The 19,414-nt window shown below is 49.6% G+C and overlaps 1 protein-coding gene across 4 annotated transcripts in view; it reads left to right on the top strand.

Moving 5' to 3' along the window:
- Nucleotides 1–16,105, top strand: part of DENND2A (DENN domain containing 2A) — a 121,961-nt gene extending 105,856 nt beyond the window's left edge. For all 4 annotated transcript variants that reach the window (XM_031013516.3, XM_055393225.2, XM_055393222.2 and 1 more), the window contains 6 exons: nt 7,003–7,180; nt 8,706–8,747; nt 11,103–11,220; nt 12,428–12,673; nt 14,804–14,890; nt 15,783–16,105. In XM_031013516.3, coding sequence (XP_030869376.2) covers nt 7,003–7,180; nt 8,706–8,747; nt 11,103–11,220; nt 12,428–12,673; nt 14,804–14,890; nt 15,783–15,814 — 703 coding nt within the window. In that variant the 3' untranslated portion in view covers nt 15,815–16,105. The remainder of the gene's footprint in view (nt 1–7,002; nt 7,181–8,705; nt 8,748–11,102; nt 11,221–12,427; nt 12,674–14,803; nt 14,891–15,782) is intronic.
- The last annotated feature ends 3,309 nt before the right edge of the window (nt 16,106–19,414 follow it).

Genomic DNA, 19,414 nt, shown 5'->3' with positions numbered 1-19,414 from the left:
AAAATAATCCTTTCCTGCTCTATCATTTATTTTGAGGAAAGGGCTGCCACTCATGGAATTATTCACAAAATTTGACCTTTCCTTTTAGTGTTTAGGGGCAGAATCGTTTTTAGAACATTGGTGTGGGCTGGGCGTGGTGGCTCATGCCTGTAATCCCAGCACTTTGGGAGGCCAAGGTGGGCAGATCATGAGGTCAAGAGTTAGAGATAAGCCAGGCCAACATGGTGAAACCCTGTCTCTACTAAGAATACAAAAATTAGCTGGGCATGGTGGCACGTGCCTGTAATCCCAGCAACTCAGGAGGCTGAGGCAGGAGAATCACTTGAACCCTGGAGGCAGAGGTTGCAGTGAGCCAAGATCGCACCATTGCACTCCAGCCTGGGTGCCAGAGCAAGACTCCATCTCAAAAAAAAAAAAAAAAAAAAAAATTAACCAGGCATTGGTGGCACGTGCCTGTAATCCCAGCTACTTGGGAGACTGAGGCAGGAGAATCGCTTGAACCCAGGAGGTGGAGGTTGCAATGAGCTGAGATCGTGCCACTGCACTCCAATCTGGGTGACAGAGTGAGACTCCACCTAAAAAAAGAAAAAACATTGATGTGGGCTACAGAGCAAGAGGAATGAGACCCTTCACCTGCCTGCTTGTTGCCGTATTGTCTCCAGCACCCTGTGCTCCATGGGCTCCGGCTAACGAGGTATTCATGATAACCAGGTACAGAAACGTTCGTTGCAGCCACAACAGTGGGATCAGACTACTCAAAACAAACTTGCCACAGGAGATAGTCAACAAATGGGCAGCTCCTCCCACGCGGCCAGCTGGTTCCCCAGCCGAGTCGTCATCATTTGTCGCATCAAGCCTGAACACTGCTGTCCTGGAGCCCCATGCATCCAGTTCACTGAGTGAACTTTGGCTTTCTTTCTGTCACATTTCTCCACCAGCCTCTGCATCTAGCACCGGCATTGCTGGTCATCTTTCCTGACCTTGCTCCCACGACCTTCTTCTCCAGATGGTTCACACTCACTGCAGCTGAACCAGGGCCTCTGGGTGTCCCAGGCCCTGGGGGCCTCTCTGTCACTGAAGGCAACACAGGGCTTTAGGAGTCCCAAAGGGCTGTACAGCAAGGAGCCCCAAGGGGCTGTACAGCAAGGAGAAGGGAGCAGCCCCTTGTACTTCCTCCTTCTAGGAATGAGACCACAAGGAAGTAAAAATGGAGGTAGCCAGCCAGGTGCAGTGGCTCACGCCTATAATCCCAGCACTTTGGGAGGCTGAGGCGGGTGGATCATGAGGTCAAGAAATCGAGACCATCCTGGCCAACATGGTGAAATCCCGTCTCTACCAAAAATACAAAAAATTAGCCAGGCATGGTGGCGCACACCTGTAGTCCCAGCTGCTTGGGAGGCTGAGGCAGAAGAATTGCTTGAACCTGGGGGGCAGAGGTTGCAATGGGCAGAGATCGTGCCACTGCACTCCAGCCTGGCAACAGAGTGAGACACTGTCTCAAAAAAAAAAAAAAAAAAGCAGGTAGCCTTTTCTTTGAGTTGGGAAAAAAGTTAAACATGTTTTTGTTTTGTTTTTCTATTGCAATGATCGGGAAAAAAAACACACATAGGCTATCCTTACTGTGCCTCCTTTTTATATACATTTAATTTTTTGTTTTAGAGATGAGGATCTAACTATGTTGCCCAGGCTGGACTTGAACTCCAGGGCTCAAGAGATCCTCCCACCTCAGCCTCTGGGATTCAGTAGCTGGGACTGCAGGCACATGCCACTGTGCCTGGATCGTAGGGTGCCTCCTCATGCCTGCATTCCTCTGAGCAGCAATCCTGCCTTCTCCAGTCTGCAGGACCCTTCTCTCCCTACTCTGCCCCATCCTACATTCAGAGTTACTTTAGCCTCATTTAGCCTCACTCTTCCTACCTTAAAAATCCAAAAGAAACTGAACTCAATCCCCAAGAACTCTTCCAGGTCTAAATTCTGTCATTCTGTAACTGTGAAGTCAAAAGTGCTTGAACCACAAGTCTGACACGTAAAAGGAATCTTAAACACAAATACTGCATTTTTTCTTCTCCTTTAATGGACTAAAGTCAGAGTTTCAAAGACTAGGGAAATGGACCATGGATCTTCTCATGAACCACTTCGTTTCCAAGTCACATTTAGGCACTTTGGCAAACGTGCTATAAAAAGAGACTGGTTTCATGCAAAATACCTTCATGCAGGGATTTCCTTCTTAAGGTCTCTTTTATTTTTTTGAGACGGAGTCTCACTCTGTTGCCCAGACTGGAGTACAGCAGCGTGATCTTGACTCACAACAACTTCTGCCTCTCGGATTCAAGTGATTCTCCTGCCTCAGCCTCCCTCCCGAGTAGCTGGGACTACAGGCACCCGCCACCACATCTGGCTAATTTTTTTGTATTTTCAGTAGAGACAGGGTTTCACCACGTTGGCCAGGCTGATCTCGAACTCCTGACCTCAGGTGATCTACCTGCCTCAGCTTCCCAAAGTGCTGGGATTACAGGCGTGAGCCACCGTGCCCAGCACCCACTCCCAGTCTTCTAGGCCAAATCATTGGCTTCAAGCCCTTTTCATTGCAGCCCACAATGAGAAGTACATTTTACAATCAGACCCAGGGTATGCCTTCCCACCTGCCCCCACCACACACACAGATAGTTGTTTTGTTGTTGTTGTTGTTTTCCTTTGAGACAGAGTTTCGCGTTTGTTGCCCAGCCTGGGGTGCAATGGCGTGTTCTCGGCTCACTGCAACCTCCGTCTCCTGGGTTCAAGCGATTCTCCTGCCTCAGCCTCCTGAGTAGCTGCGATTACAGGCACACGCCACCATGCCTGACTCATTTTTTGTTTTTGTATTTTTTGTATTTTTAGTAGAGACGGGGTTTCTCCATGTTGGTCAGTATAGCCTTGAACTCCTGACCTCAGGTGATCCACCCGCCTCAGCCTCCCAAAGTGCTAGGATTACAGGCACGAGCCACCGCACCCGGCTGACACACAGATAGTTATTTACAGCTGGGAAACATGCAGCACACTGTCTTATTTTCTATTCTATTCTTTTTGTTCTTGTTTTTAATGCTGATCGCAACCCTCTAAAATGATTTCAAGACTCACTAATGGGCTGCAAACTATAGTCTGAAAAATCTTGCTCTAGAAACAACTATCCTCACTTGTATGTTAATGTTCTGATTTTCTGAGTCCTGACTTTACAACCATAGCACACAAGCATAGCAACTTTGTAGCCTGGCTCCACGCATCAACATAGATTAGTCCTAAAATAAAAAAATAAAAAATTTAGAACAAAGTGAATTCAGTACATTCAGTGGTTTATAGATCAAGGAACTAAAACATAAATGGTGAGGAATTAACTAAAGCATTAACATTCTTGAATATTTGAGAGGAAGTGATGCCTTAGGAAAAGGTATCTCTGCTTTGACAGAAGATGTAGATCTAGATCCTTCGAAAGTCATAGAAGTCGGCCGGATGTGGTGGCTCACGCCTGTAATCCCAGCACTTTGGGAAGCCAAGGTGAACAGATCACCTGAGGTCAGGAGTTCGAGACCAGCCTGACCAACATGGTGAAACCCTGTGTCTACCAAAAATACAAAAATTAGCCAGGCATGGTGGCGCATGCCTGTTAATCTCAGCTACACAGGAGGCTGAGGCAGGAGAATCACTTGAACACGGGAGGTGGAGGTTGCAGTGAGCCAAGATCATGCCACTGTACTCCAGCCTGGGAGACAGAGTGAACTTCTGTCTCAAAAAAAAAAAAAGACACAGAAGTCACTTCACCCTAAGCTCTGGCTGGGTTCTTGATAGTATTCTCCTTAATATAAGTCCTAACTTCATTATTCTGTCACTCTTTTTTCTTGGTATCTTCCAAATGCAATGTCTTACTCTTACCCAGCTAATAAAGAAGACAGTGTAGGGATAAGAATGAAATCTTGGGGTAGCGTTTTTCTCATCTTGGAGGTGATCATTTGAAAGAAAAGGTAAGGACCGAATATCAGTGCGATGCATGGATGCCATGCTGCTAAGAGGTGTTTCCTGACTCCAGTGAGTATCAGGAGAATGATTATTTGCAAAGACAGGGAACAGGAAGGTTAAGAGACAGGGTGATAAATGAACAAGATTCAATAGTACCATTATTAGTCCAGGGGCCCCCAAATTGGGGAATGGAAAAGAAGGCTATGTGTACATATATTTTTTAATTTTAATTATTTTTAGTTGTCATATAAAGATGGCATACATTTATCATGTACAACAATGATGATTTTGTTGTTGTTGAGACAGGGTCTCCCTCTGTCATCCATGCTGGAGTGCAGTGACACGATCACGGCTCACTGCAGCCTCAACCTTCCAGGTTCAAGTAATCTTCACACTTCAGCTTCCTGAGTAGCTGGGACCACAGGCACATGTCACCACCAAAGGCTATTTTTTTTTTTTTTTTTTTGGAGAAACGGGGCCCCACCATGTTGCCCAGGTTGGTCTCAATCTCTTGGGCTCAACTGGAACATATTTTAATACACATATATCTTGTTGTTGTTGTTGTTTTGTTTTGTTTTATTATACTTTAAGTTTTAGGGTACATGTGCACAGCGTGCAGGTCTGTTACATATGTATACATGTGCCATGTTGGTGTGCTGCACCCATTAACTCATCATTTACATTGGGTATATCTCCTAATGCTATCCCTCCCCCTTCCCCCCACCCCACAACAGGCCCCGGTGTGTGATGTTCCCCTTTCTGTGTCCAAGTGTTCTCCTTGTTCAATTCCCACCTATGATGAGAACATGTGGTGTTTGGTTTTTTGTTCTTGCGATAGTTTGCTGAGAATGATGGTTTCCAGCTTCATCCATGTCCCTACAAAGGATGAACTCATCCTTTTTTATGGCTGCATAGTATTCCATGGTATATATGTGCCACATTTTCTTAATCCAGTCTATCATTGATGGACATTTGGGTTGGTTCCAAGTCTTTGCTATTGTGAATAGTGCTGCAATAAACATACGTGTGCACAGGCCTTTATAGCAGCATGATTTATAATCCTTTGGGTATATACCCAGTAATGGGATGGCTGGGTCAAATGGTATTTCTAGTTCTAGATCCTTGAGGAGTCGCCACACTGTCTTCCACAATGGTTGAACTAGTTTACAGTCCTACCAACAGTGTAAAAGTGTTCCTATTTCTCCACATCCTCTCCTATTTTTAGTAGAGATGGGGTTTCACCATGTTGGCCAGACTGGTCTCGAACTCCTGACCTCAGGTGATCCACTCACCTCGGCCTCCCAAAATGCTATGATTATAGGCGTGAGCCACTGCACCCAGCCTGACCATTTTTCTTGAAGAGAAACTCCCAATATTTCTCCCACTGTTTTTTTGGTGTTTTGTTTCTGTTTTTGAGACAGTGCCTCATTCTGTCACCCAGGCTGGAGTGCAATGGTGCAATCTCGGCTCACTGCAACCTCCGCCTCCCAGGTTCAAGCAATTCTCCCACCTCAACCTCCTGAGTAGCTGGGATTACAGGCGTGCATCACCATGCCCAGCTAATTTTTGTATTTTTTGGTAGAGACGAGGTTTCACCATGTTGGCCAGCCTGGTCTTGAACTTCTGACCACCTCAGCCTCCCAAAGTGCTGGGATTACAGGCATCAGTCACTGTGCCTGGCCTCTCCCAATGTTATTATTTTTAAAAATTTCAATGCATAAAATGGTTAACCCTCAGTCATCTCTTTTTTTTTTTCTTTTGAGATGGAGTTTCATTCTTGTTGCCCAGGCTAGAGTGCAATGGTGCAATCTCAGCTCACTGCAACCTTCACCTCCTGGGTTCAAGCGATTGTCCTGCCTCAGCCTCCTGAGTAGCTGGGCGTACACCATGCCTGGCTAATTTTTTGTATTTTTAGTGGAGACGGAATTTCACCATGTTAGCCAGGCTGGTCTCGAACTCCTGACCTCAGGTGATCCACTCACCTCGGCCTCCCAAAGTGCTGGGATTACAGGCGTGAGCCACCGCGCCCGGCAGCCCTCAGTCATCTCTAGCATATCATCTTTGACCAGAATTCTAGGTAAGGCTCAACTGTATATGAGCTTCACTTGGAACCCATTTGGAGCTGACTGCTGGCATGTGAGTACCAAAGGAGTTTTCTGTCCTTTTCCCGGATTTCCTAGGTGTTCATGCTCAGCTGAAAGAATGCTTGGAACAGAACAAAGCAAAAGCTACAGTGTTTCAATAGAAAGCATCTTCAGATCTTTAGTAAGAGAAGGAGCATTCATGAGAAAATAGGCTTTCACTGTTTGTGTTTTTGTTTTGTTTGTGTAGGGGGCAGGGAGTAAGGGTGGAAATGAATATAAATTAAAACCTTACAAGAGTCCAGGCATGGTGGCTCACGCCTGTAATCCCAGCACTTTGAGGGGCTGAGGTGGGCGGATCACTTGAAGTCAGGAGTTCAAGACCAGCCTGACCAACATGGTGAAACCCCATCACTACTAAAAATACAAAAATTAGCCAGGTGTGGTGGCGCGTGCCTGTAGTCCCAGCTACTCAGGAGGCCGAGGTGGGAGAATTGCTTGAACCTGAACCTGGGAGGCAGAGGTTGCAGTGAGCCCAAATCACACCACTGCACCCCAGCCTGGGCAACAGAGTGAGACTCCGTCTCAAGAAAATTAAAAATAAAAATAAATAAATAAATAAAAACCTTACAAGAGTATAGATCACAAAAAAAGGTCAGGGTGGGAGAGTGCGGGGCGTGCAGCTCACATGTGGAAACGCACTTGTAAAAATTATCCAGGACGTTAAACTCATCCCTGTAGCTGTGCCTGCAAGCCTCTCGCACAGGCTCTAAGTGCCTGGTGTGGCCTGTGCTGAGACCATCATGTGCTCCACCGGATCCACGTGTGTCCTTTCCTAATCATCCTGCCTCTGGGAGGAGCCTTCTCCCCTGGAGGCTTCCTCGGGCCCTCGCTGAGTCGGCCTCTCTCCCTGTTCTCTCCCTGGCTGCAGCACCCTGTCCAAGTGCTGCCACGCAATGGTGGCGCTGATCTACCCCTTCGCCTGGCAGCACACCTACATCCCGGTGCTGCCACCCGCCATGGTCGACATCGTGTGCTCGCCGACGCCCTTCCTCATCGGGCTGCTCTCCAGCTCGCTGCCACTGCTCAGGGAGCTGCCGCTGGAAGAGGTGAGCTCCCACTCAGCCCTGTCCCCCTCCCTACAGGGTGCGGAGAACAGAGCGGGGTGCTGGCTCTGCAGGCATCATGGAGCGGTTCTCAGAGCCAGCAGTGTTGGGGAGCAGGGCGCGGGGGCACCAGGGCTTTGTCTGGCATGGGTCCTGCCCAGAGGCTGACTGAGTCAGACCCTCAGTGACTGCAAACACTGTTTTCCCTTCCAAATGAAATGCCTGGTATGAGCACCTCTTGAGAAGGTCAGCAATGAACAATTTAGCCAGATGTCAAAACTCTTAAGTCATTAATAGCCCTCTCCTCTCCCCTGCCCTCTCGCCCACTCCCCCACATTGAGGAGCTAGCAAGATCTGGTCCGTTGTCATATCCGTTAAAAATGTTTTTAATCCCCAAGTTCTGGGTGTCCAGTTTAGCATCAAAGCGGGGAAAGTCCTGCTTGGCACTTCTGGAGTTACTTAGCCCCAGCCCCTTCCTCTAGATGGTTTTGACCCCGAGGACTGGGGACTTCCAGCAGTCAGAGAAGGAAGCTTAAATAATGTTGCTCAGCCCTGAAGCTCCAGGAGGAACGCCTGTCCCTCTGTCCTGCATTTCTGTCTGGGTCCCTAGAAGCTGCTCCTCTAATTGCCCAGATAGTCCTAACGCCCCATTAAACATCACCCACCGGCCTTAGGGCTTTCAGTGCAGGCTTGAGGGCAGCCAGGAGTTCGTCTGGGTGTCCTGTGCTCCTGCAGGTGGCTCAGTTCAACCCCGGAGGGTGTGAGTGGGAAGGAAGGAGAGGTGGCCCTCTGCTCCTGGGCAGGTCTCTGGGATATGGGAGAACTCACATGTTTCCAGCTGTTGTTATGGTGACCATCCAGGCCCCTGGCTCCTCCTCCATCACGGCCAGTGGCCTTGGCTGGGGTCTGAGTGAGGGTCGTGCTCTCAGGAGCAGCAGCACTTGTGAGACCTTTGCGCCCCAGGCACCTCACTTGCCCCACCCTGGTCCTGTCCCAGGTCTCATTCTCACTCTGAGGATGAGGGAGGAAGTGCTTTATCCTGAAAGCCTTCAGCAGTGAAAGCCCAAAGCCTAACCGAGTCTCCAGGTGGGTTTCTCTCCTCCTCTCCCCTGGAGGGAAATGACACGGTTAAGTGGGCAGCTGGGGGAAGGACAAGGCAGGGGCCCTAGGGTGGGAACCAGGGAGGCCTGCAGCGTCTTTTGCCCACCTCAGTAGCCCACACCCTAAAAGGCAGCGTGAGAAGCTCTGCCTCAGCCAGTGTGAGAGCCAGGCGGGGAGTCCAGCCACAGCACACATGCATCCCAGCCTGCGGTGTCGGTGTTGAAAGCATGCAGTTCAGGAAGGACCCTCCCCAGCCCTGCTCTTCATTATCTGTGGTTACCGTGGCAATGTCAGGAAACCACAAATGGCTCACCCCCAGCCCCGCCCCAGCTGCCTCTCTGCATGCCAAGAAGGAAGAAGGCTATGAGTCCATCCCTATCCCAGAAGCCCTGGTGACAGTAACAGTCCCTTTCCTCTCATCTCATAGGTCCTTGTGGTTGACCTCGTCAACAGCCGGTTCCTCAGACAGGTGAGTGAGGCCAGCGACGGCCTCCTGCTCCCTTTGTCTTTACCTATTTGTTGTTTGGGGCTCAGCTCTCCAGCTTTGGAAAGGCTCTTTGGGATTGCAGAGCGGGGTGGCAGAGCTGTGTGACCCCAGGACGGGGCTGGGCTGAGGACAAGCCAGAAGGCAAGGGGCAAAAAGGAAGGGTTTGGGCAAAGGATTGCTTTCTACGTGTTCTGACACAAAATGGTTTTCTAACAATTAGAAAAAGAATCTTTGTAATCTTATAACTATAGGCACCTAGATTTTTCATTTTTAAAAATAGCTGGGTGCAGTGGCTTACACCTGTAATCCCAGCACTTTGGGAGGCTGAGACAGGTGGATCACCTGAGGTCAGGAGTTCAAGACCAGCCTGACTAATATGGTGAAACCCCATCTCTATTAAAAATACAAAAATTAGCCAGGCATGGTGGCGGGCACCTGTAATCCCAGCTACTTGGGAGGCTTAGACAGGAGAATTGCTTGAACCCAGGAGGTGGAGGTTGCAGTGAGCGGAGATTGCACCACTGCACTCCAGTCTGGGTGACAGAGTGAGATCCCATCTCCAAAAAAAAAAAAAAAAAAAAAAGACAGGTTCTCACTATGTTGCCCAGGCTGGTCTCAAACTCCTGGCCTCAAGTGATCTTCCCACCTCAGTCTCCTCAGTAGCTGGAGGCATGCACCACCATGCCCAGCTTCAATATGCATTTACGCCTGTAGTCCCAGCTACTTGGGAGGCTGAGGCAGGAGAATAGTGTGAACCCAGGAGGTGGAGCTTGCAATGAGCCGAGATCACGCCACTGCACTCCAACCTGGGCGACAGAGCGAGACTCTGTTTCAAAAAAAAAAGAATATTTGCCCTGGCCGGGGCACACTTATAATCCCAGCACCTCCGGAGGCTGAGGCAGGAGGATCACTTGAGCCCAGGAGTTAAAGACCAGCCTGGGACAACATGGTGAGACCCTTGTGTCTATAAAAAAATTTAAAAATTACCCAGGCCTGCTGGTGTGCACCTGTAATCCCAGCAGCTACTCAGGAGGCTGAGGCAGGAGGATCACTTAAGCCTGGGAGGTCAAGGCTGCAGTGAGCTGAGATCGTGCCACTGTACTCCAGCCCGAGAGACAGTGTGAAACCCTTTCCTGAAGAAAAAAAAAAGAGAGAAAAGGAAACAGGAAAAAAAATATGTATATACGTGTGTGCGTGTGTGTGTGTGTGTGTGTGTGCGCGCGCACGCACGCACGTGCACTTTTAAAGGACTGAAAGGAAAACCCACTAAAACATTAACGCTTGTTGTCTTGGGGAGGGAAACTGAAAGGAGACAGATTATGAGTGATTTTAAATTGTTTTAGTACATTCATATATTTTTATAATGATCATCAGTTACTTTCACTAGCAGAGAAGGTAACACACATGTATTTTCTTTTTATCATTTGCTAGAGAGGCCTAACTTCTATCAGATTTTGCAAGAAGTAATTATAGTAATTACAGAAAATTTCTCTGGGCATTCTGATGGATTACTTCCAAGTGTTGCCACATTGCTGAAAAGTTCAGTAGCATTAATGCTGTTTTTTATCATTACTTTCGCTTCCTCAAGGCCCACAGGGTAGGCCCTTCCCAAGACCCTCCTGCTCTGAGGCCCAGATCCCAAAGCCAGCCTTGGATCACGCAGGCCATCTGCCCTGGCCAGAATCCCCTGGTTACCAGAATCCACTAGCTACCCTACAGGATGGAGCAGTGGAAATCATCTATTGAGTATCCTCTCAGTGCCAAGCCCTTTCACAGGGTAACTGTAGTCCACTGTAGCTTCAGAACAAGGTACAGATTGATAGGTAGTCCATTTTACAAGTGGGGAAAATGAGGCTCCCATTGCTTGTAAAAAGTAGGCTCGGCCAGGTGCAGTGGCTCACGCCTGTAATCCCAGCACTTTGGGAGACCAAGGTGGGCGGATCACCTGAGGTCAGGAGTTCGAGACCAGCCTGGCTAACATGGTGAAACTAAACTACTAAAAATACAAAACATTAGCCGGGAGCGGTGGCACGCGCCTGTAGCTCCAGCTACTTGGGAGGCTGAGGCAGAATTGCTTGAATCCGGGAGGCAGAGGTTGCAGTGAGCCAAGATCATGGCATTGCACTCCAGACTATGTGCCAAGAGTGAAACTCTGTCTCGAAAAAAAAAAAAAAAAAGTAGGCTCAAGATTGAAACCTCAGACCTCTGGCTTTCAGTTGTATTCCTTCCATGAAACTGGAGACTGAGCCAGGCCTGCCCTGCAGTGACTCCAGTGTGTCCTATGGCCAAGACGCAGCCACCGTGCCCATAAGCCCACCTGCTACCTCTGCTTTCCAGATGGACGATGAGGACTCCATCCTGCCCCGGAAGCTTCAGGTGGCCCTGGAACACATTCTGGAACAGAGGAACGAGCTGGCTTGTGAGCAGGACGAAGGGCCCCTAGACGGCAGGCACGGTAAGTGTTCAGCCACCTCCCAGTGGGTCTCTCCCTTCCACTCTGAGGGTCAGGGAACAAATGGGCAGTGGCCAAGGGCCAAGTAGGAATATGGGCAAGGGAGACATAAGGAGAGAAACCAGGGCCTCATTCTGTTTATCTGGATTTCATTCCCACAGTGAATTGTGGGAAAGATTTTCCCACCTCCCCCATTTTGGCCTTAAAGTACCTGTTTAAAAGGGGGGTGTGGAAATTATCTGGGCATGGTGGCACATGCCTGTGGTCCCAGCTACCCGGGAGGCTGAGGCAGGAGGATCCCTTGAGCCCTGGAGGTTGAGGCTGCAGTGAGCCACACCACTGCACTCCAGCCTGGGCAACAGAGTGAGACCCCATCTCAAAAAATCAAAAATTAAAAACTGTGGCCAGGCACAGTAGCTCACACCTGTAATCCCAGCACTTTGGGAGGCCAAGGCAGGTGGATCACCTGAAGTCAAGAGTTTGAAACCAGCCTGGCCAATATGGTGAAACCACATCTCTACTGAAAATACAAAAATTAGCTGGCCATAGTGGCAAGCGCCTGTAATCCCAGCTACTCGGGAGTCTGAGGCAGGAGAATCGCTTGATCTAGGAGGCAGAGGTTGCAGTGGACCGAGATCACACCACTGCACTCCAGCCTGGGAGACAGAGCAAGACTCTATCTCAAAAAAAATAAAAGGCTGGGGACAGAGGCTCATCCCTGTAATCCCAGCACTTTGGGAGGCCGAGGTGGGCAGATCACTTGAGTTCAGAAGTTCGAGACCAGCTTGGCCAACATGGTGAAACCCCATCTCTACTAAAAATACAAAAATTAGCTGGGCGTGGTGGCACATGCCCATAATCCCAGCTACTCGGGAGGCTGAGGCAGAGGGATTGCTTTAACCCAGGAGGCAGAGGTTGCAGTGAGTCAGGATTATGCCACTGCACTCCAGCCTGGGCAAAGGAGTGAGACTCCATCTCAAAAAATAAAAACAGAATAAAAATTAAAAACTTTTTTAACAATTTAAAATTTAAAAAATTAAGCATGGAAAGAAATGTCTTAGTAACCTGGGTAACCCTCCTCCTGGATAATCGCAGTTTCCATCAAGGGAACTAGCAGTTACTGTTCTTTGATTATCAATTGGCTTGTCTCAAGGGCTCTGGCCCAGCCTGTCTGCCCTCACCGTTCCTGGCCTTTCCTCCCCTTACTCAGGTCCAGAGTCCAGCCCCTTGAACGAGGTGGTGTCTGAAGCCTTTGTCCGCTTCTTCGTGGAGATTGTGGGACACTACTCTTTGTTCCTGACGTCGGGCGAGCGCGAGGAGAGAACCCTGCAGCGGGAGGCCTTCCGCAAAGCTGTCTCCTCCAAGAGCCTCCGCCACTTCCTGGAGGTCTTCATGGAGACTCAGATGTTTCGGGGCTTCATCCAGGAGCGGGAGCTGCGCCGGCAGGATGCCAAAGGTGAGGGGCATCTTCTCTGTTGGGGCTGAGTCAGCTAGAGCTCCCTATATTCCAGGCGGCTGATGAGCAGGGAGAAAGATCACAGGGCAGGGGCACAGACAGGACTGTGTCCACCTCCCCCAGAGAGCTTGCAGTTATGCCCTGACTGAGCTGGTGGGAAGGCCCCCTCTCCTGGCTTCTCTGTTCCCTCTGCCAGCCTCTCCCAGAACCACATTCCAGTGTCTGTGGCAGGGTCTCCTTCTATCCTATTCTTTCCAAATTGATGAAATTCTCAGGCTGGGCACAGTGGGTGACTCACACCTATAATCCCAGCACTTTGGGAGGCCAAGGCATGCAGATCACTTGAGGTCAGGAGTTCAAGACCAGCCTGGACAACATGGTGGAACCCCTTTTCTACAAAAATGTTTTAAAAAATTAGATCGGCATGATGGTGTGTGCCTGTGGTCCCAGCTCCTCAGGAGGCTGAGGTGGGAGGATCACTTGAGCCTGGGAGGTGGAAGTTGCAATAAGCCGAGATCATGTCACTGCACTCCAGCCTGGTTGAGAGAGTGAGACTCCGTCACAAAAAAAAAAAAAAAAGAAAACTGATTGGAGAATATGAGTTACATTTAAATATCTCTTTACAGATCACTTGGTAAGAGAGGTGTGAGACACACAAGCTTAAAAGCTACTGGAAGCCGGGCATGGTGGCTCACGCCTGTAATCCCAGCACTTTCGGAGGCCAAGGCAGGCGGATCACCTGAGGTCAGGAGTTGGAAATCAGCCTGGCCAACATGGTGAAACCCTGTCTCTACTAAAAATAAAGAAAATTAGCCAGGCGTGGTGGTGTGTGCCTGTAATCCCAGCTACTCAGGAGACTGAGGCAGGAGAATCGCTTGAACCCAGGAGGCAGAGGTTGCAGTGAGCCGAGATTGCACCATTGCACTCCAGCCTGGGCAACAAGAGTGAAACTCTGTCTCAGAAAAAAAGAAAAAAAAAAACTACCTGGAAAAAGCCGGGCACTGTGGCGCGCGCCTGTAATCCCAGCACTTTGAGAGGCCGAGGCGGGCAGATCACCTGAGGTCAGGAGTTCGAGACTAACCTGGCCAACTTGGTGAAACCCTGTCTCTACTAAAAATACAAAAATTAGCTGGGCGTGGTGGCAGGCGCCTGTAATCCCAGCTACTCAGGAGGCTGAGGCAGGAGAAGCGCTTGAACCCAGGAGGCAGAGCTTGCAGTGAGCCACAGTGGCACCATTACATTCCAGCCTGGGTGATACAGCGAAACTCTATCTCAAAAAAAAACCCTGGAAAGCACCCTCTGTCCATGAAAGATCAGTCAGCAATGAAGACAGAGTGCCTGAAGCTCAGAACCCAGGGGTCTGAGAAGCGGCTTAAGAGATGGCCTATCCAGCCATCCTCCCTCCACACATCCACAGAGGGACTCCTGGAAAACTAAGCCACTTGGCCAGGGCCCTCGTACAGGAGAATGCAGGGAAATGGGAGAGCACAGGCACCTCTCCCAAGCCAGGACAGTCTGGTTCAACTTTTTTTTTTTTTTTTTGCGACAGAGTTTCACTCTTGTTGCCCGAGCTGGAGTGCAAAGGCGTGACCTTGGCTCACTGCAACCTCCGCCTCCCGGGTTCAAGCGATTTTCCTGCCTCAGCCTCCCGAGTAGCTGGGATTATAGGCGTGCACCACCACGCCTGGCTAATTTTTTTGTATTTTCAGTAGAAAGAGGGTTTCACTATGTTAGCCAGGCTGGCCTCGAACTCCTGATCTCAGGTGATCTGCCCACCTCAGCCTCCCAAAGTGCTGGGATTACAGGCGTGAACCACCATGACTGGCCACTCCGGTTCATCTTTAAAACTGCCCGCCTGGCACAGTGTAGACGCTCAGAAGGCGTTTGTTGAATAAAAATAGGATTTCATCTGTGAGGTGGCTTTATAGCTTTCCAAAGAGAGTTACTGCACAGGTGGGGCAATTATAAGAGCAATAAAATCCTTATAAAACCTCCTGATTCAGAGTATGTTTATAGGAGCAGCTTAGTCTCAGAAACAAGGTTTCTCTTTTCTCTGGTAGGGAGGAAATGGACACATTTAGAAGTGCAAAGACCAAGAACTGAAATGGCTGGGATTTCTCTTGTTAACAGGTCTGTTTGAGGTCCGAGCCCAAGAGTATCTGGAAACACTCCCCAGTGGAGAGCACAGCGGTGTCAATAAGTTCCTGAAGGGACTAGGTAAGGCCCCGGGCTCTGGGTGCCCAGCCTGTGTGCCTCTGAGCTGTCTGTCTCAGAGTCCCAGCCGGTTCCCTCCACTGGAGCCAGCGCCCTGAATAATGCAGAGCTCTACGGCCTGCGCTGGGCAGATGCTACTGGCATTTTAACCTCCTGTTCTAATCTGTCCCCAAAGAGAAAACAAAGGAAACGCTGCCCCCAGCACCTCCTTTTCTGGGTCCCCGGGCTTTCTTGCTGTCTTCTTTCTCTATGATCTCCTGCACTGTTCAATCTCAGTGGAACTGAGCTGAGGGAGCATGGCGGGAACCAGACAAGGATGTCTGGCAAGAAAGACTCGCACTGGTGTCCAAATTCCTCTGGAAAGTAGAAACGTGACACTTACAAGGACTGCAGTTTAATCAGTGAAAAGGCCCTTACAGGGAAAGGGAGGATGAAGACAGCCAAAAAAGAGGACGGAGGCCCCAGTAGGGAGGTGTCTGCAGCAGTGAAGCCCTCCCAGAGGGCCTGTGAAGGGCGCCATATCTGTGCCTCCTGCAGGACGGAGGGCTACCTGGAAGTGGAGTGTTTTAAATACACACAGCATTGCTGGGCACTTTCTCCTCCCCTGGCTCCCGAGGGATGTGTTAATTCGGTGCTTCCTTTATTACCACAGAAGCAGCCAGCCCTCCTAGACAGCTCTGATGGTCTTCCTTTCAAACCCCCCAAGTCTGAGGAAGACCCCACGCGGATCTCTGGAAAGAACAAAGCCCCTTTGGCTTCTCCAGAGCAAGAGATGAGGCTCCCTGGGGTGGCGTGGGGGCCCCGTTACCTGCACAACTTCTGGGTGGAAAGGGCAAGATTTATCTCACCCTCCTTTGTCTGCCTTGTGAAATGTTCTCATTTTCCTTTTTTTTAGGCAATAAAATGAAATTTCTCCACAAGAAATAACTCTCAGCTCAGCCTCAAGGGAAAACTTCCTCCTAGTGAAGCCCTATGCTTTAAAAACAGTTCCTGGTGGCCTTTCTGAAAGGCTGGGTCCCAGGTTGTCACGGTGCGGAACTGGAGGCCGCGGTGGCTTCTGGCCGAGGCTGGGCTCTCCCCTGGATGAGGACCTCGGAGCCGCCTGGGAGGACAGCCCCAGAAAGGGAGCCCGAGACCAGGCGTGTCGCCGACATGCAAATGGGTTGTTTTGGTGGTTGGGTTTTTTTTTTATCTTAGATATTAAAAGTAAGAAAAATGTGTGGGTTTTCTGTTTATTACGCCAAGGCCAAGAGGAGCCTGTCCTGCCCTACACGTTCCCCTCGTTCGTGCCATCCGGCCGCTCAGCAATGGAGCTAAGAGGAGTGGTGATGGGCAACAGAAATGAGGTGCTCCTCGGAGCGGGACTGACGACACACGAGGACTGTGAGGGGAGGAGGCAGAGCCGGTGCCTCGGGTTCAGGGAGTGAGGCCTCCTAGTGAAAGACTGGGCCCTTGCCCTAGAGTGGAGGCTGGGGAGGAACGGGAGCTGTAGACAGATGTGGCTTCCCAGACACGCTGCTCTTCCAGAAGGGACAGTGATGCCACCTGGTGGCCGAGGCCATGGACATCTCTCTTCCCAAATGGACCTGACTCTTCTTGACTGCCTTGTTCTCTTAAGAAGAAGCCATGGAACTGTCCACTGCCTGAGTAGTCCCTGGCTTTTAGAGGCACACACACAAAAAGAGGTTAGTAAACTGTTCTACGGGTCCTCAAGTTTACGACACTGCTCACGGCCCACCTTCCAACACATAGCCACAACTTTGACCCCATTCCCATCTCATTCCAGGGGCCCAGAGCAGCATTAATGCAATAGTGGATGTGCACTGCCTGTACACGGTGCGGGGCGGGGGGACCTTTTGCGGCTGATGGTAACAAGACGGAGGGTGAGAACGCTGGGGCGGCGTCATCAGCCGTGTGCAGCCAGAGAGGCAGCTTGCGTTTTCTGGACCAGAAGCAGGGAGGGTGTGGAGAAGGCCAAAACATCAGGGCGACCTAAGAGCTGTCCTGCAGCGGGGACAGTGGGGACAGCAGGGAGGCAGGAAAAGCCCCGAACACAGCTGAGGCAGGTTCTCAGAGCAAGCCTCAGGGCCACTACCAGGTGACCCCTGCCCTCAGCTCTCACCAGCGACCCTCACAGAAACACGAAAGGGAGGGGCGCCGACCTCAACAATGGCCCAGAGGGGCTATACTGCCTGGCAGGGGTTCTCAACCTTTAGGGAGCGGGAGCAAGGGGCCTTCCGAGGATGAATAGAAATGAGGAAAATGAAGGGAGGTGACTTAGCTGGAGTTATGGACCACCTCGCCCCTCCAAGTTCTACCCAGGCTTTGGTGTGTCCATTACTTTTTCAGAGGTGAAGATCCACAGTTTACATCAAATTCTCAAAGATGCTCCCAGAATGGTAGAAACCAGGCTGTGCATAAAAATTAACCTGCCTGGCCGGACGCAATGGCTCATGCCTATAATCCCAGCACTTTGAGAGGCCAAGGCAGGCAGGTGGATCACCTGAGGTCAGGAGTTCAAGATCAGCCTGGCCAACATGGCAAAACCCCATCTGTACTAAAAATACAAGAAAAACTTAGCCGGACATCGTGGTGCGTGCCTGTAATCCCAACTACCTGGAAGGCTGAGGCAGAAGAATCGCTTGAACTTGGGAGGCGAAGGTTGCGGTGAGCCGAGATCATGCCACTGCACTCCAGCCTGGACAACAGAGCAAGACTCCTTCTCAAAAAAACTCTGGCTGGGTGTGTGTGGGTGGGGACTGGGGGGGATGCCTGAATGAGAATCCCTGAATCCTTAAGTGTAGGGGCTCAGGAATATGTATCTAACAAGCTCTTGGATTAGTCAAGTTTGTGTGGGGGCTCAGGAATATATGTATCTAGCAAGCTCCTCAGACTAGTCAACTTTCTTAATAGTCTGCATATTTGTATATTGCCCAGAAAGGGACACTTTTTGGAATATACTTTCTTTTTTTTAACTTATTTCGCATTATATTGTTTACTTAATAACTCCAAGCAAATAAATGTACATCTTTATCAACATTCCCAATGACTGCATACTATTCCATTTTGTGGGGATACTAAAAGCTATTAGTTCATCAGCCTTTGGCTCTTTATACATGCAGGACGTTTCCAGTTTTTAACATCATAACATCGAAAACAGCATCTTTGTACAAGTATCTTAGCACATTTGCCCCATCTTAATTTTCATTTTTGCTTAAAGTAAAATATACATACTTTTTTTAAAATTTATTTACTTTTTTTTTTTTTTTTGAGATGGAGTCTCGCTCTGTCGCCCAGGCTGGAGTGCAGTGGCACGATCTTGGCTCACTGCAACCTCCACTTCCTGAGTTCAAGCGATTCTCCCCCTTCAGCCTCCTGAGTAGCTGGGATTACAGGCGGGCGCCACCACACCTGGCTAATTTTTGTATTTTTAGCAGAGACGGTGTTTCACCATGTTGACCAGGCTGGTCTCAAACTCCTGACCTCAGGTGATCCGCCTGCCTTGGCTCCCAAAGTGCTGGGATTACAGGCGTGAGCCACCACGCCCTGCCAAAATATACATACTTTAAAAATACACATACAGATATTAGTGTACAGCCTAACAAACGTTCACAAATGACCATGTGAAAGTTGCCAGAATCAAAATGGAGCCACACAGACACACAAAATACTTGTGTGAGGACATCTGCCCAGCAACTGCCTGTCCAGCCTCAGACTGGCGCCAGCCTTGTTATGGATCCTTGTAGCCAAGGATAATGATCTCAAAACAATGTGATCCTCCCTACTTTTCCTTTAAAAACCCTGTCTTCCTTTACCTCCTTGAATATGCAGCACATAGTTTTTACTATGTCCTGTGTATTACCATTGCAATGGCTATTCTCAAATAAACATGGTTTTCTTTTAGGAAAAAAAAAGAAGGTGGGAACAGAGGTCCATGCTTATAATCCTAACACTTTGGGAGGCTGAGGTGGGAGGATCACTTAAGACCAGGAGTTCAAGACCAGCCTGGGCAACACAGTGGGTCCACCCATCTCTACAGAAAATTTTAAAATTAGCCTGGCATGGTGGCGCACTCCTGTAGTCCCAGCTACTCAGGAGGCTGAGGCAGGAGAATTGCTTGAACCCGGGAAGCAGAGGTTGCAGTGACCCGAGATTGCACCACTGCACTCCAACCTGAGTGACAGAGCAACCTGAGTGACTTTCAAAACAAAACAAAACATCACGCCTGTAATCCCAGCACTCTGGGAGGCTGAGGTGGGTGGATCACTTAAGGTCAGGAGCTCGAGACCAGCATGGCCAACATGGCAAACCCCCATCTCTACTAAAAATACAAAAATTAGCCAGATGTGGTGGCGGGCACCTGTAATCTCAGCCACTCAGGAGGCTGACGTGGGAGGATCACTTGAACCCAGGAGGCAGAGGTTGCAATGAGCTGAGATCACGCCAGTGCACTCCAGCCCAGGCAACAGAGTGAGACACTGTCTCAAAAAAAAAAAAAAGGAATATCAATGAAACGAGTGAAAGCAT

Source organism: Gorilla gorilla, chromosome 6, assembly GCF_029281585.2.
Source record: "Gorilla gorilla gorilla isolate KB3781 chromosome 6, NHGRI_mGorGor1-v2.1_pri, whole genome shotgun sequence".
Taxonomy (NCBI): Eukaryota; Metazoa; Chordata; class Mammalia; order Primates; family Hominidae; genus Gorilla; species Gorilla gorilla.
Note: the sequence above shows the minus strand (reverse complement) of the source record. Positions and strands in the feature narration are given on the sequence as shown.